This window comes from Helianthus annuus, chromosome 7 (genome assembly GCF_002127325.2).
Source record: "Helianthus annuus cultivar XRQ/B chromosome 7, HanXRQr2.0-SUNRISE, whole genome shotgun sequence".
Taxonomy (NCBI): Eukaryota; Viridiplantae; Streptophyta; class Magnoliopsida; order Asterales; family Asteraceae; genus Helianthus; species Helianthus annuus.
Genome location: NC_035439.2, coordinates 137440466 through 137454697, shown reverse-complemented (window position 1 = coordinate 137454697; position 14232 = coordinate 137440466). Strand labels below are relative to the sequence as shown.

The 14232-nt window shown below is 36.5% G+C and overlaps 2 protein-coding genes across 3 annotated transcripts; both read right to left on the bottom strand.

The window, feature by feature from the left end:
* Nucleotides 1-2721: 2721 nt before the first annotated feature.
* On the bottom strand, nucleotides 2722-6011 carry LOC110868728 (methylesterase 10). Its single transcript, XM_022117968.2, has 3 exons — nucleotides 5581-6011; nucleotides 5318-5446; nucleotides 2722-3093 (listed from the first exon to the last, which is right to left on the bottom strand). Exons 1-3 carry the CDS (start codon nucleotides 5953-5955, stop codon nucleotides 2812-2814), a joined length of 786 nt encoding a protein of 261 aa, XP_021973660.1. The 5' UTR covers nucleotides 5956-6011; the 3' UTR covers nucleotides 2722-2811.
* A 1202-nt stretch (nucleotides 6012-7213) lies between these two features.
* On the bottom strand, nucleotides 7214-11103 carry LOC110868727 (autophagy-related protein 101). 2 transcript variants are annotated; one of them, XM_022117965.2, is made up of 7 exons: nucleotides 10948-11103; nucleotides 10765-10801; nucleotides 8855-8940; nucleotides 8658-8753; nucleotides 8403-8568; nucleotides 7632-7794; nucleotides 7214-7552 (listed from the first exon to the last, which is right to left on the bottom strand). In XM_022117965.2, the coding sequence occupies exons 1-7, from the start codon at nucleotides 10978-10980 to the stop codon at nucleotides 7477-7479; spliced, it is 657 nt and encodes a 218-aa protein (XP_021973657.1). In that variant the 5' UTR covers nucleotides 10981-11103; the 3' UTR covers nucleotides 7214-7476. The 2 variants fall into 2 exon arrangements, with proteins under 2 accessions (XP_021973657.1, XP_021973658.1); XM_022117966.2 differs by having other exon boundaries at nucleotides 7359-7544.
* Nucleotides 11104-14232: the final 3129 nt, after the last annotated feature.

Genomic DNA, 14232 nt, shown 5'->3' with positions numbered 1-14232 from the left:
TCTACAAATAGATTTAATGGAACAATTAAAGAAAGTTCAGGAAACAACAATCAAGGACGATGGTGAAGGAATGAAAGGTTACCTAAAGGAATTAGAGCAAGGAAAGGATGGAATTTGGAGATTCCACAAGAAACGAATTTGGGTACCTAAGCAGGGAGAATTAAGAAATAAGATTTTAGAAGAAGCTTATAAATCTAGGTATACTGTACACCCAGGAAACAATAAGATGTATCAAGATTTAAGGAATAATTTCTGGTGGATAGGAATGAAAAAGGATATAGCTGAACACGTATCTAAGTGTCTTACTTGTTCACAAGTTAAGGCTGAACACCAGAAACCTTCAGGATTACTACAACAGCTAGAAATGCCTGTATGGAAATGGGAACTCATAACAATGGATTTTGTTACTAAGTTACCCAAAACCAGAATTACCCAACGATGTCAAACATGTAGGTTGTAAATGGGTGTTCAAAACAAAACTGGATCCGAATGGGAACGTTGAACGCTACAAAGCGAGATTGGTTGCAAAGGGCTACACTCAGAAAGAGGGAATTGATTATCAAGAGACGTTTTCACTTGTCTCTCATAAAGATTCATTAAGGATCGTTATGGCCCTAGTAGCTCATTTTGATTTAGAGCTGCATCAGATGGACGTCAAAACTGCTTTCCTTAACAAAGACTTAGACGAAGATGTTTACATGAAACAACCTGAAGGCTTTAAACCTGAAGGTCAGGAGCATCTGGTCTGTAAGTTGAAGAAATCCATTTACGGGTTAAAACAAGCATCACGTCAATGGTACCTCAAGTTTGATGAAGTCATGAAGAGGCAAGGTTTTATGAAGAATCAAGTTGATCAATGCACCTACCTCAAGATGAGTGGGAGTAACTTTACTATACTTGTCCTTTACGTAGACGATATTCTACTGGCAAGTAATAGTTTAGACATGTTGCATGAGTCGAAGCGATTACTCTCGCATAACTTCGATGAAGGATCTCGGAGATGCTTCTTACGTCATTGGCATCGAAATTCACCGAGATAGACACAAAGGGATCTTAGGATTGTCTCAGAAGACCTACATAGATCGTGTCCTTACACGTTACAACATGCAACAGTGCAAACCCTCCGTCGCTCCAGTAGTTAAGGAAGATGTTTTCGGTTCATTCCAGTGTCCGACAACAGAGGTTGAAAAGGAGCAAATGAGCCAGATACCTTACGCGTCAGTAGTCGGGAGCCTAATGTATGCTCAAGTCTGTACTCGCCCAGATATCGCTTATATTGCTAGAATGCTAGGCCGTTATCAGACTAATCCTGGCCTAGATCACTGGAAAACAGCTAAGAAGGTCCTTAGATATCTGTAAGGGACGAAAGACTATAAACTGACTTATAGAAGAAGTGATCACTTAGAAGTGGTAGGTTATTCTGATTCTGACTTTGCCAAATGCAAAGATGACAAGAAATCCACTTCGGGCTACATCTTTATGTTAGCAGGCGGACCTATCTCATGGAAGAGTCATAAACAACAATTAACTACAACTTCCACAATGATGACAGAATACATTGCTGTTTACAACGCAACCTGTCAAGGAATGTTGCTTAGAAATCTGATCACTGGCCTCAAAATCGTTAATTCCATTTCTAGACCATTGAAGCTTTACTGTGATAACTCAGCTGCCGTTAGTTTCTCAAACAGTAACAGTTCGACTGGAACTGGTTTATATCTCGATACAAAATATTTGTTCGTACGTGAACGAGTTGAGGAAAATAATCTTTGTATTGAGTATATTAGTACTAAAGATATGCTTGCGGATCCGATGACTAAAGGTCTCCCACCTAAAGTTTTCGAAGAACATGTATCGAATATGGGACTTACTAAAGACCTTATTTAATTGCATATTGTACTAGCTTATATTTTAATTAATGAAATTTCCTCAGTTTGATTTTGTATGTCTCTAACATATGTTCTGCCGGTATAATGACATATAGACAAATATAAATACAAATCAGACGCTAAAGGGCTTATAAGTATTTTGATCATAACTATTAGGTTTTAAATTGAGGCTATAGTATGATTAATGGGGGTCGTGAGTCGAATGATGATTCAACGGCTGTATTTCTCTGCTATAGTTCTTGGTTTAAGGCTAAAATGAGTGTTAACTCCTGGCCAGGCTCATCTAATACTCATGATAAATGATTACTCGGCTAAGTGGGAGAATGTGAGATTAAATATATTATTAATATAATATTTAATCTTTTAGCCATTATAATCATTTATATTATATTATTTATAATCATTTATATTATATTAGATCAAAATATATTAATAACCTATTAATATTTAGTTGGTAATTGTTGATGGACCATATTACCCTTATTAACTAATTAGGTTTCCTCTTGGGTGTATATATAAGGAAATTATTAGAGAATTTAGGAGTTAGACAAGTTACACAATTTAGTGAATCACACAACCCTCATAACATCATTCTCGGCTCTCTCTCCATAACCGATTCTTCCCTAGTCTCGGTTTCATCACCATCATAACTTTACACCCTAAGGAGGAACCAGATCATCCTGACAAGTATGTCGAACTCAATGGCTGCATCTCTGACTGGATTCTCTGCTGGCCTGTCTGCTGTAACAGGTATGTTATTCATGTTTTCCATTATGTTTAAACAGAACTGATCCAACATGTTAATTAATTTACAATGGTCATAAAGAAGTTATGAAATAAATTGCGCTTTAACTTTTCATAAACCACGTTATTTTAGATCATCCTCACAAACGTTGTTGAACTACATAATATACTTATAGAATCACGGGTATCTAGCAACTATTTCCTGCAAATAAAGAGATATATCTTTCGGCATAGACAACATGAGCATATGACCAGCTCCTGGAAAAGATTTGACTTCATTAGGGGGACTGTCTTCTATGACAAATCTCTGAAACTCTTCATCCATAACACGATCACCTTCGCACAGCACGTAAACCCTACTAATCGAGCCGTATCTATCACTGGTTAGAAGAGAATCCTTGCTCATATCGTCCAAGAAAAAGTGACCCGGTCTTATCAACGTCTTCGCCAAGGCCAGGTCCTAAATTATAAAACACAATACACAATAATTATTCTTATAGTTTTAAACGTGTTTGAAAAAAAAAAAAAAAAAAAAAAGACAAAGCATGAAAGTAACAATATTTTTCTGAGTGTGTTATATTTGCACGTTCATGTCAAGACAATGTTAAGCATATAGCCATTATATAAAAGTGAATCTTTGGTGTATTATCTACTTTACTTGCAGAAAACCCAATACATACACAAAAACCAACACATAGAGTGTTAAGTATATAGCCATGATGAACTCTGATTGACCTCATTCCAGCGGTATTGGAACCGGCCCGTTGAACCCTATTCGCGGTATTGGAACCGGCCCGTTGAACCCTATTCAAATATATGTAGGGTTTAGCTTTAAATGTTTAAAGTTTAACTTTTAGGGGTTCAAGGAGGTGATTCCAACGCCATTATAATGAGCTCAATCATGAGTTCGTTTGTCACGGTTTCCTACGCTTCTTATGTTAAGGACATTTTATACCGGAACCAACCTTCACAAATGTATATGAAAGAGTACGTTGTCACTTCACATTAGTTTATGGTCAATGTTCGTAAGTCTGATACAAATAGATTTAGAAACACGGCTCTATATTGTGTATCTTAGGACTAAATGAATTATTGTTTGTGAAATAACAATATACACATAACAGATCGAGTTAGAAATACGACTAGGTTGGTTATTTGCGCTTAAAAGAACTATACCATTAATAATTATATATCTAAATAATTAAATTATTATAAATATAAAAGTAGATTTTTGTGAAAGTTTTTTTTTTTTTTTTTTTTTTTTTTTTTTTTTTTTTTTTTTTTTTTTTTAAGAAGTAGGGGTTTTGAGCCCCTACAGATTACTTTTAGGTGGCAACCAAGAAAATAAGTGATTTTAGGTAAATTGCCAAATGATTCAGCGAGCTTCCTCAAGATTTCTGCCAAAAGCTGTTGTAGGTTTCACTTTTCTGACAATTGAGTGAACCTCGCTGTTTTTACCAGCCAACTACTGAAGTTCGCTGATTTAATCAGCAGACCTGTAATGAACCTCGCTGAATTGAACCACAATTTAAAGAACTTTGTTGTTTCTTTGTGCCAGGTTGAATAACTTCGCTGTTTGGTTTTGCCAAGTTACAATACTTCGCTGTTTTTATTTAGGGTGGAGGGTATAGTCAATCACCCTAGGGTGTTTGAGTGAAATCCTACCCAAGAATATTATGTCATGTCAACTCCCCATTCCATTTCCCATTTTGCATTCAATCAGGGGGTATAGTCAATTACCCTAGGGTGTTTGAGTTATAAATTTTTTGATTGGTTCCTCTCTTCTCTCTCCTCCATCACCTTTCTCCACCTTTGGTGATTTTACACCGATTTTACACTCTCTCCTACTCAAACACCCTCACTCAATCAAGGGGTGTGGTCACCGATCGGTGACACCCATTCAATCACCCACTCCCCGCACATTATACCCCCACTCTTAATATCTTAAGGAATTGATGTAATAAATATAAGAATTAAATATGCATTTAACTTGACAAGATGGATACACCCCATTTAGACTTTACTGCATCAAGTACATGTCTTTGTTGCAGGATAATACTTGCCTTGCATTTCCATTTCCATTTAATAGCTTATAAAAGACAGTAAACTTATGTTAAATTACTAACTCAACCCACCAAGAAAACTCAAAGAATGAGGAATATGATGAATACAAAAGGGTAATTTGGTCATTTTGGAAAAAAGATAAGTTTACAAAAGACCTTTAGAACTTGAAGTTTCCATACATTTTGCCAAAACTCCAATCACCTGACAAAAATCACATGAAGAGGCCAGACTCCAGACCCACAAACATTATTTTGTCCACATGGATGGCCAGTGCACATCTGACCCACTAATTCCCCTCACTCTCTCTCTAGAATTTGTTAAATATTTTCCCTCTCATTCTTAAAATTTGACACCTAATACACTTCCCACTAAAAAATCAACAATGCCTACATATATTCCATCATATCCTCTTCTGCAAACAGTAAGAACCAAAAAAAAAAGCTACAATCTTGGAACTTTTTAGGTTGCACCCAACAAAAGAAAGCATATTATGATATTAATGGATTTAATGCAACTCGTACGTATGTGGACCCTAGCCAGTTAGTTTTTCATATATTTGTCACACAATCTCATCTACGATAAACTCCATTATTTTATATCAAATAAAGAATAGAACTCACCTCCGGTTGACAATTCTGATACATCATGGTGGCCAAGTAACTGTCACCTAGTTCAGCTGATTCCGGTGATCCGTTTTTGAACGTGAACCGGCAATCCATATTCATTTCCGGCTTCAAATTCTTAAAGTACTTCAAACAAAAAAAAATAATAACAAAAAATTACTAGCGGTATCCACGTGTGTAAACTAGTAAGTGAACAATGATGTAAAATGAGCAGCAGATTAGATGTTAAAAAAATGTATATAAGATATAATTATATGAACCTTTGTCATCTGGAGGGCGGGTGGGTCCCTACAATTAGGCATGTAGGCAGTGATGAAAACTCCGACCGAGACACTTTGAGGAAACCTCTCCATGGCTAGAGAAATGGCAAGTCCGCCGTAGCTGTGTCCAACCAATACCACCCTTTCATCGGCTGATAACGACTCCAAAAACCGGATAAGTGGATGGATGTAATCAGAGAAAGTGGTTATTTCGTCAGGCCGAATTGGGTGCACCCCAGAACCACCAAGGTCCACTGCTGACACGCGGTGGCCAGCCGATCTAAGATCGGTCATAACCTTGTACCAACACCAAGCTCCATGACATAGCCCATGGACTAGCACCAAGTGATTCCGTGTAGAGGTGGTGGTCGGCATCTATATGCTTTAGAAGTGAAGAGTGAAAAGTTTTCTGGATGTCTAATTTTTTTGATGAAATGTGTTTGATATATAGTATATATAGTAGTTAGTACTATAGTGTCAAAAACCTTTCACATAAATCGACAAATACATTAATTTAAGTGATCATCGTTGGCCCCATGATAAAAGTCAATGATACAGTTTATTGAGCTAGACGCGTATTACAAATTGTTTTGACGACTTTGATTTAATTAATAAACTACTCCTATTTTACACATGTAACACATTACCGTTTAAAATATTATATACCGTTTAATGTAATATATATACCTCCAATAGTGCATATATGTCGGTTTCCAAAGAGGGTTAAAATGATGGCTTATCACGTTTTAGAAAAATAAATAAAATAAAGAGTTAAATTCCATTTTAGTCCTTGTGGTTTGGACCATCAGAAGTTAGCAATAAAACTTTTTGGGCCGTTTCAGATTGTGGAAAAGGTTGGGCCTGTGGCCTATAAATTGCTTCTTCCTGCTACTTTTAACATCCACCATGTTTTCCACGTTTCTCTGTTAAAAAAGGCGGTCTCGGGTTCAATTGATGCAGTTCTTCCTCCGGAATTGGATACGGCAGACTCTCCACATCTGGTACCTCAATCTGTGTTGGCCACTCGTGATGTTCGCCATGGGTCAGACTTGGTGGAGCAATGGTTAGTCCAATGGCATGGTCATACGGTGGATGATGCTTCGTGGGAGGATGCCGGATGGGTTAAAACCCAATTTCCTGATTTCAGTCTTGGGGACATTGTGATTAGTGACTTATGAATTTTTGTTACGATTTAGTAGGCTCTGGCATCATGCCATGAGAGAGGGTGGACCCCGAAACTCGTTACTTGTCATTTTCATTTCTCTTTCCCTGGAATTCCTTTACATTCAATTAAACATTCCCTTCCTATTATCTATCAACTCAATTTTATTTCAATTTACAATCAATACACAACCTGTTCTTCATCACGTACTCTCATACACCAATTAAGCGGCTCGTGTGAGAGTTGGTGTTTGGTTAACCCGGAAGTGGTGTACCTGCATTAGCCGCCTAATTGAATACATATGCCCTACTGGAACTGTGGACGTCATATCAGCAACCATCGGTACACTAGGCCCCAACCCAGCTCGGCGTTTAAATCGATGTTTTATAAAACACACCACTGAATCGCCAGTAATAATTTTTTTAACAGGAAAAATATATATATAAAGTGGGATGAATACAAGCTGTAAAATTGACCTAAAAGTGGCAAAATGTAATTAAGTGGAATTTCAATACATCATCTAGAAAGTTGATATAATACACTAATCTGACCCAATATGTACATACAAACAAATGTAACAAAGTTAATTATCGCCAGATTATCTTTTAAACAACTGTTTTTTTTTTTTTTTTTTTTTTTTTACAGAATTAATGGCGTACGTGGGCCTGAGATGTACCACTTCTCATCCAGAAATTGTAGACGATGCAAGAAACCGAGGTTTTATGTTTAAAATCTCAGCTGAGCATGGTTGGATGCCCGGTTTGGAGCATCCTCTTAAACATGTCCATCCCGAACGCTGAATCTGATGAGCTAAACGTAAGGCAGCAGTCAATATCATTGGTCAAATTAAGACTAAACATGTCCATGATAACCCGTTAAAAAAACTCACCTTGAGATAGTAATTTCATAGGGAAACGATACTCCTTCCATATTTGGTATCGGAGGGATGTGATCTTTCTTCTCGTTCACAAATTTTATTATTTGAAATAAAACTTCGTGCAGAGAGGACTCGAGTGTTGCCCGCCTAGCATTTCCCTCGTCAGATGCACTCTCTATAACATGGTAAAATTGTGTTACCGACATAAATATTCAAACTGAGAGCCAATAAACAATTAGGGGAAAGTTCTTGTACAAATAATCTTAACATACTAAACATACAAATTGAAGGAAAACTCAAAAAGACAAGGTGGCATTTTTGTAATTATCAATAACTATCAAAGTTACTCTACAAATATACCTAAAAAACCTAAAAAAAAAACCTACCCCCCCCCCCAAAGCTAAAATGCTAAAAACTAAACCCCCAAAAAACCTAAAAAAAAAAGTCTAAAAAAATAAAAAAAAAAAAACACACAAATTATTTTATTTTATTTTTTTAACATTTTTTATTAAAAAATCGCTACTTTTAGTAGCAGCAAAAAAAATTATTTTTATTTTTTTGCTAACAAAATGTAGCGATTTTTTTTATAAAAAATATTAAAAAATAATTGTGTTTTTTAGGTATTTTTGGTTGAGTTCACATTTGTATAGTAACTTTGATAGTTGGTGGTAATTACAAAAATGCCACCTTGTCTTTTTGAGTTTTCCTTCAATTTGTATGTTTAGTATGTTAAGATTATTTGTATTTGATCTTTTGCCTAAACAATTAAATAGCGTGTTATACCTCCAGGGTCCAAAACTAACTTAGAATGATGTGATTTGCCAGAATGTGGTTTCGGGTGGTGAGCAACGTTTAAATTTATGTACCATTGCTCCCAGTACAAGTGTTCAACTTTGTGAGTGAACCATGTTGCTTGTTTGTTCTTTACTTCAAAGAAAGATAAACATATCTGCATCGTTAACATCATCGTAAATATATCAATCAAGCACGTAGAGAAAGTGATTGATCGCAAGATACGTTGAAGTTTATTGGTGAAACCTGGTTTTTCTTGTTTGGATGTTTCTCTACCCTGTCGATGAACTGATCGATCTTGTCGTCTACTTTCTTCTCAAGCTCTGCATCACCACATTGCACCTTGAATTCACCATTAAACCACATGCTTGTAAGTTTATTCTCAAGATTATACTTTTAAGGTAAAATGATGTGTATCGTCTAATGATGAAGATAATACTCACATATGTAATTTCGAAAAGGGTAAGATCAACGTCTTTGGGCCGCACCAGACCTAATGCTCTGTGAAAGAAAATTGTGTGCAGAATGCCTGCAAGCATTTTGGTTATATCACTGAATACATGTTATGTAAATTGCATTTCCAGCTATTAGGCTCCTACAGCCATAATTTTGACCAATTTTGACCCAAATGTACATCATACGCACTTTTTAAAACCAAGGTATGCAATCGTTCATAGTTGTTTGTGTACGACTAGAAAAGATACCAAACATACAAACACAATATAGGTCAATAAACATCAACATTTCACTACATTCAAGAACAAGATTGTTCAAGCACTCATTATCATGGCTCCCAAGGTTTAAAAGAACGGAAACGAGTTTCGAGGCGTTTTCCCTTCGCCTCACGAAGCGTAAGCCTCGAGGCGAAACGAGGTGTAAGGCCGAGGCGGTATTAATAAATAAATATAAAAATTATATATATTATAAAAATAATAATACTAACTAATTTCATCATCAGATTCATCAAAATCATCAAAAACACACTTAAAAAAGACATGAAATGCTTGAAATTGACACAAAAAGTCAAAAACAGCTATCAAAATCCCCCGAGGCGCAGCTTTCTTAGCGCCTCAGCCCCTCTGAGGCGCATATACATTAAAAACACCATGAGGCGCGCCTCAGACTCGTTTTTTGGCCGTTTTGCCTTGAAGCGCGCCTTGAGGCGCACGCCTAAACGTTTTTTAAAACCATGATGGCTCCAACTTCAATCAAGTTAATTCAAACATAAAAACAACGGAATCTCGAGTTAGTTTCTTTTGATCTCAAAATATTTTAACTTTCAAGGACATGCAAATTTCGGGCCTTCTTTAGAAATAGATATTCTATTTAAGGAGCTAAAATGCTACTAAATTACACTGCATTAATTCTACACGACGAAATATTAGAATAATGAACCAAACAACTTCCAACTGCTACCACTAAACCGACATAGCAGCCTAAAACCACCTAGATATGTACCAAGATGACTGCACTTTAACCTATAATGCACTGATACCTAAGGAACTTTGATGAAAAAACTACCAACATGTAAAATGCACTTTAAACCTACATAAATTAATCAACCACCAAGATACAATCACGGTTGAGACTGTGTAACATCCTACGCAAATCTCACATCAAACGTGAAAAGGAGAGAGATTCTTGATTCATACGAAATGCCCTGCCTCAAATATCACAAACGCATTTTAGGCTTAATGTTAGTGGATGAGAAGAGAATTTCACAGTTAAACCTGCTTAGGTGGGAGTAGTACTAGGATGCTATGCAGTTAATGCGGTAAAATATCGGATATCGGTCAAGGACCGATATTTGAGATATAGGTTATCTCGGTGAGATATCGGTGGGATATCGGTAATTTTAATATAATGCCGAATTTATATATATAGCAATTCAACACCAATAATTCAGTGATATATCGGTCAAATATCGATGATATATCGTTATATCGTTCAAATATCGGTGATATATCGGTCAATATCGCCCATAATATCGGTACCGATATTTGACACCGATATTTTACTAAGGGACCGATATATCACCGATATTAACTGCATAGCTAGGATGAGTGACCTTATGGGAAGTCTATGCCATGGAAAGCAATATTGGTGGTACGAAAAGCCGGATGTGACAAAAACCTAACAAAAGTAAACAATCTTGGTGGTAGATGAGGCCGGAAAGTTAAAAACCTAATAAAACATGAACAATATTGAAACCTAATGAAACATGAACGATATTGGTGATCCGAGATGCTAGATGTTACATAAACCTAATAAAACGTTAACAATATTGGTGGTACTTAAGAAATCATGAACAAATTAAGAAACTAAGAGGATCTAATCAAATCAGGTAACTTACATCGAAGAACTTCACGTATCTCAAAGTATTCCACATCCTGCAAACAGAAGTAAACATGAAATTCAACAAAATATCTCAAATAATGTTCAATAATTCATCCAGCAGTACAGTAAGATCATGTACATCGAATGCCTAATATCAATAAATTCTCCTTAATCGAAAGTGTAGAACAGTACAACTTACCAGTTCTTTGAGTTGACAAACTTCACAGTTCATTATATCTTTTGGATTTGAATATTAATTGGTTTGAATTACGTTGGAAGAACCCTAATTGTAAGATTTTGTCAAGTAACAGAATTTTGAGTTTGATAAGGAGGTTTACGGATTGATTGTGTCGGTTTAGTTGAGTAATGTTATGTTTTTGTTTTTGGGGCTTAGTCCCTTAACTTTACAGGTTAGTTGACAATGGCCCTTCAAGTACGAGTATCTGGCAATTGTTGTCACAAAGTATGGGCTTAATGTTGAAACAAAAATTTCAGCCTCGCATTTTCCAATCAGGCAAACACATACTCTCTACTCTACAACTTTTTTTTTGAAAAATAAACTTCATTAAAACACACCTCCGACCCAAACGGGCAAAGGGCAACAAATTACAACATGAACAGAGGATATTTACACCAGTCCTCCCATATAATATACTTATAGGAAGTTTTATTTTTAACCCACGCGTAACCCCTAGATTTTAACTCCCCAATGATGTCGCCCGATCTACTTTTTCTTTGATTAAAAACCATATCGTTTCTACATTTTCAAATACACCAACATGCTATAATGCCCAACACGTAAATAATTTTCTCCGCCTTCTTACCACTCTTTATGAGCTTATGACTTTCCAATATGTCTTTGAATTCAAAAACGAAAACCATCGTGATGTTGCACCAAGCACTGTAAGCCAACCAAACTTGTAAAGCCACCAAACACGCAGTGAATAAGTGATCCACCGTCTCTTTGTAATCGTTGCAAAAAGGACACATGACCGAGGGGATATCCACATTCCTTCTTCTTAAATTAACTCTCGTAAGAAGTCTGTCTAAGTTGCATCTCCAAGCCATAATATTACATTTTATAGGCACCCATTTACACCAATTAAAATTAGGAGGGTGACTAGTACCTCTTTCCACTATCAAAGACTTTTTGACCCCCTTCACTGAGAACCCTTTCTGGTTATCATCAAACCAATACCACTTGTCCTTATCGCTAGATAGACTAACATTGTTAAGAACCTCCATGCACTCTTACCATTCTTTTATCTGCTCTTCAGACTTTGGCTGTCTGGACCATTGCCAAGCGTAAACTCCATTTCCTTGAACTGCTTCAAATCTCTCTGCAACCCTGTAAAATTTAAACATCTCCAAACCAAACAAAAGTGGCCATCTTTTCATAAAAGGAAGATCGCCCAACCAGGAATCGATCCAAAAACGAGTGTCGACCCCATTTCCCACCTTACCCAAGATCAACCTATTTAACCCCCTCCCATTTAATTTCATTTTATTTAATAACTTAACCACATTTTTCCAACACCCTGTGTCACGGCCCCCGCGCCCGGTTTGACCCGGTCCAGGAGCCGCGGGACAGGAAACACACGGTAGTCAGGTTTACAGCGGAAGTCTTAACAGGATCGTTTAAAATTTGGAAATGCCCGAGTATTATTTATTTACATTTCGGGATAAACCCCGTAAATTTCATCATTTCATTATTTTACAAACATGTTTATTTATTAATATGAGCCACTATTTCAAGCTTGATGGTGCTCCGTAGCACGTGTACTGAATTCACAGTATGTCACCTGAAACATGTTGTAAAAAGGTTTTGTCAGCGGGGAAATACTGAGTGAATCATTCAGTTTGATAAAACGACACATAGTTATTAATTACAGCATAAGAGCGATTACAATGGCAGTATCTTATTTTATATCTGGTCTTGCCACCCGTGTGACGATGGTCATACCACTATTGGGTCCAGTCACCCAATTAGTGACGTTTTGTCACTGCTAGGTCTTGTAGCCTAACCCCTGTTAGGGCTTATTGCCTAACCGTGAGAAATTAGTAATGTGCACAATACCCCACTAACCAGCGATCAAGATAACCACGACTTAATCCCTGTAATTATAACACTTTGAAAATACTTTGAGGTATTGTAAAACAGTTTGATAAAAAGAGAATGACTCACATTGCAGTTTTAACGGGCAAGGTATAAGCCTACTGATTAGCCTTGATTATCCTAATTCAAATAATAATGCATATACGCAAACGGGTTAGTGATCAATACAGCAGTCACGATAACTCACGAGATCAAATTCTCACAATAAATGACAAAGTGCAATACTTCAACTCATTTATCAAAATGACAAATGACAAAGTATAATACTTCAACTCATTTATCGAATTATCGACAAACGACAAAGTATAATGCTTCAACTCATTTATCGAATTATCGACAAACGACAAAGCATAACCCAATGTGGGCGGCACTTAGACATTCTTTGGATATATTGATCTCGGAAGATAAATCGTAATAGCGATCGAGTAATTACCCTGTTTTGCGGCAGCACTTCGTGAACAGTGTGTGTTTAATTGTAGTAAAATGATCTTAACTCGACGTACAGACAACGATTTTACGTCGTTCCAACTCCCAGATTCAAGTCCCAAGGCCCTCTATTTATACTGAAAATTGGCATCTCCCGCGTGTCGCGGCAGAATTCGGGGAATCTCCCGCTACTCGCCTGGGAAGTCATTTTTAGGGTAGGGTAGGTACGTGTCCAACTAGCTCAGGTGAGTCGACAGTTTTTATAAATTCAATTTCGACAGCGTATTATATGGATAATCGTAAGCTAGGGTTTACCCCCCCTGAGTTTTAGGGGTCCTGATCCTGATTCCGATTGTTCTAAAAATTTTAGGGTTAGTGCAGAATTACTTGGGTTTCTCAATTAGGGTTTTCTTATGGACTAATTATCATCCTAATTATTAATTTTAATGAGAGTTGTTACATCCTCCCCACCTTAATAAAAATCTCGTCCTCGAGATTTACTGGAATAGATAAGGGTACCTCTGTTTCATTTCTGATTTTAGTTTTTTAAATATATTCGGGTTCTTTCTTTGAGTCCTACTAATACTAGTTGTTTATGTGTAAGAAACTTTGATTCTTTTATCCGTAGCGGCTTTTCTATGAACTTTAACTTTTTATTTACCTTTTTCCCCTTGAAGAGGTATCACCAGAGATTTGTCTGCTAACTATTGCTTGAGATTGGATATATGGAATATATCATGTATTTTAAATAATTCTTTTGGTAGTTGTTGATGATAAGTTACTGGTCTTATTTGTTGGATTACTGGAAATGATCCTACGTACCTTAGACTTAGCTTTCCTTTCTTACCGAATCTAATAACTCTTTTCCAAGGAGATTATTTTTGATAACATTTTGTCTCCAACTCGAACTCCAACATCTTTTGTTTATAATCGTCTCCAGTG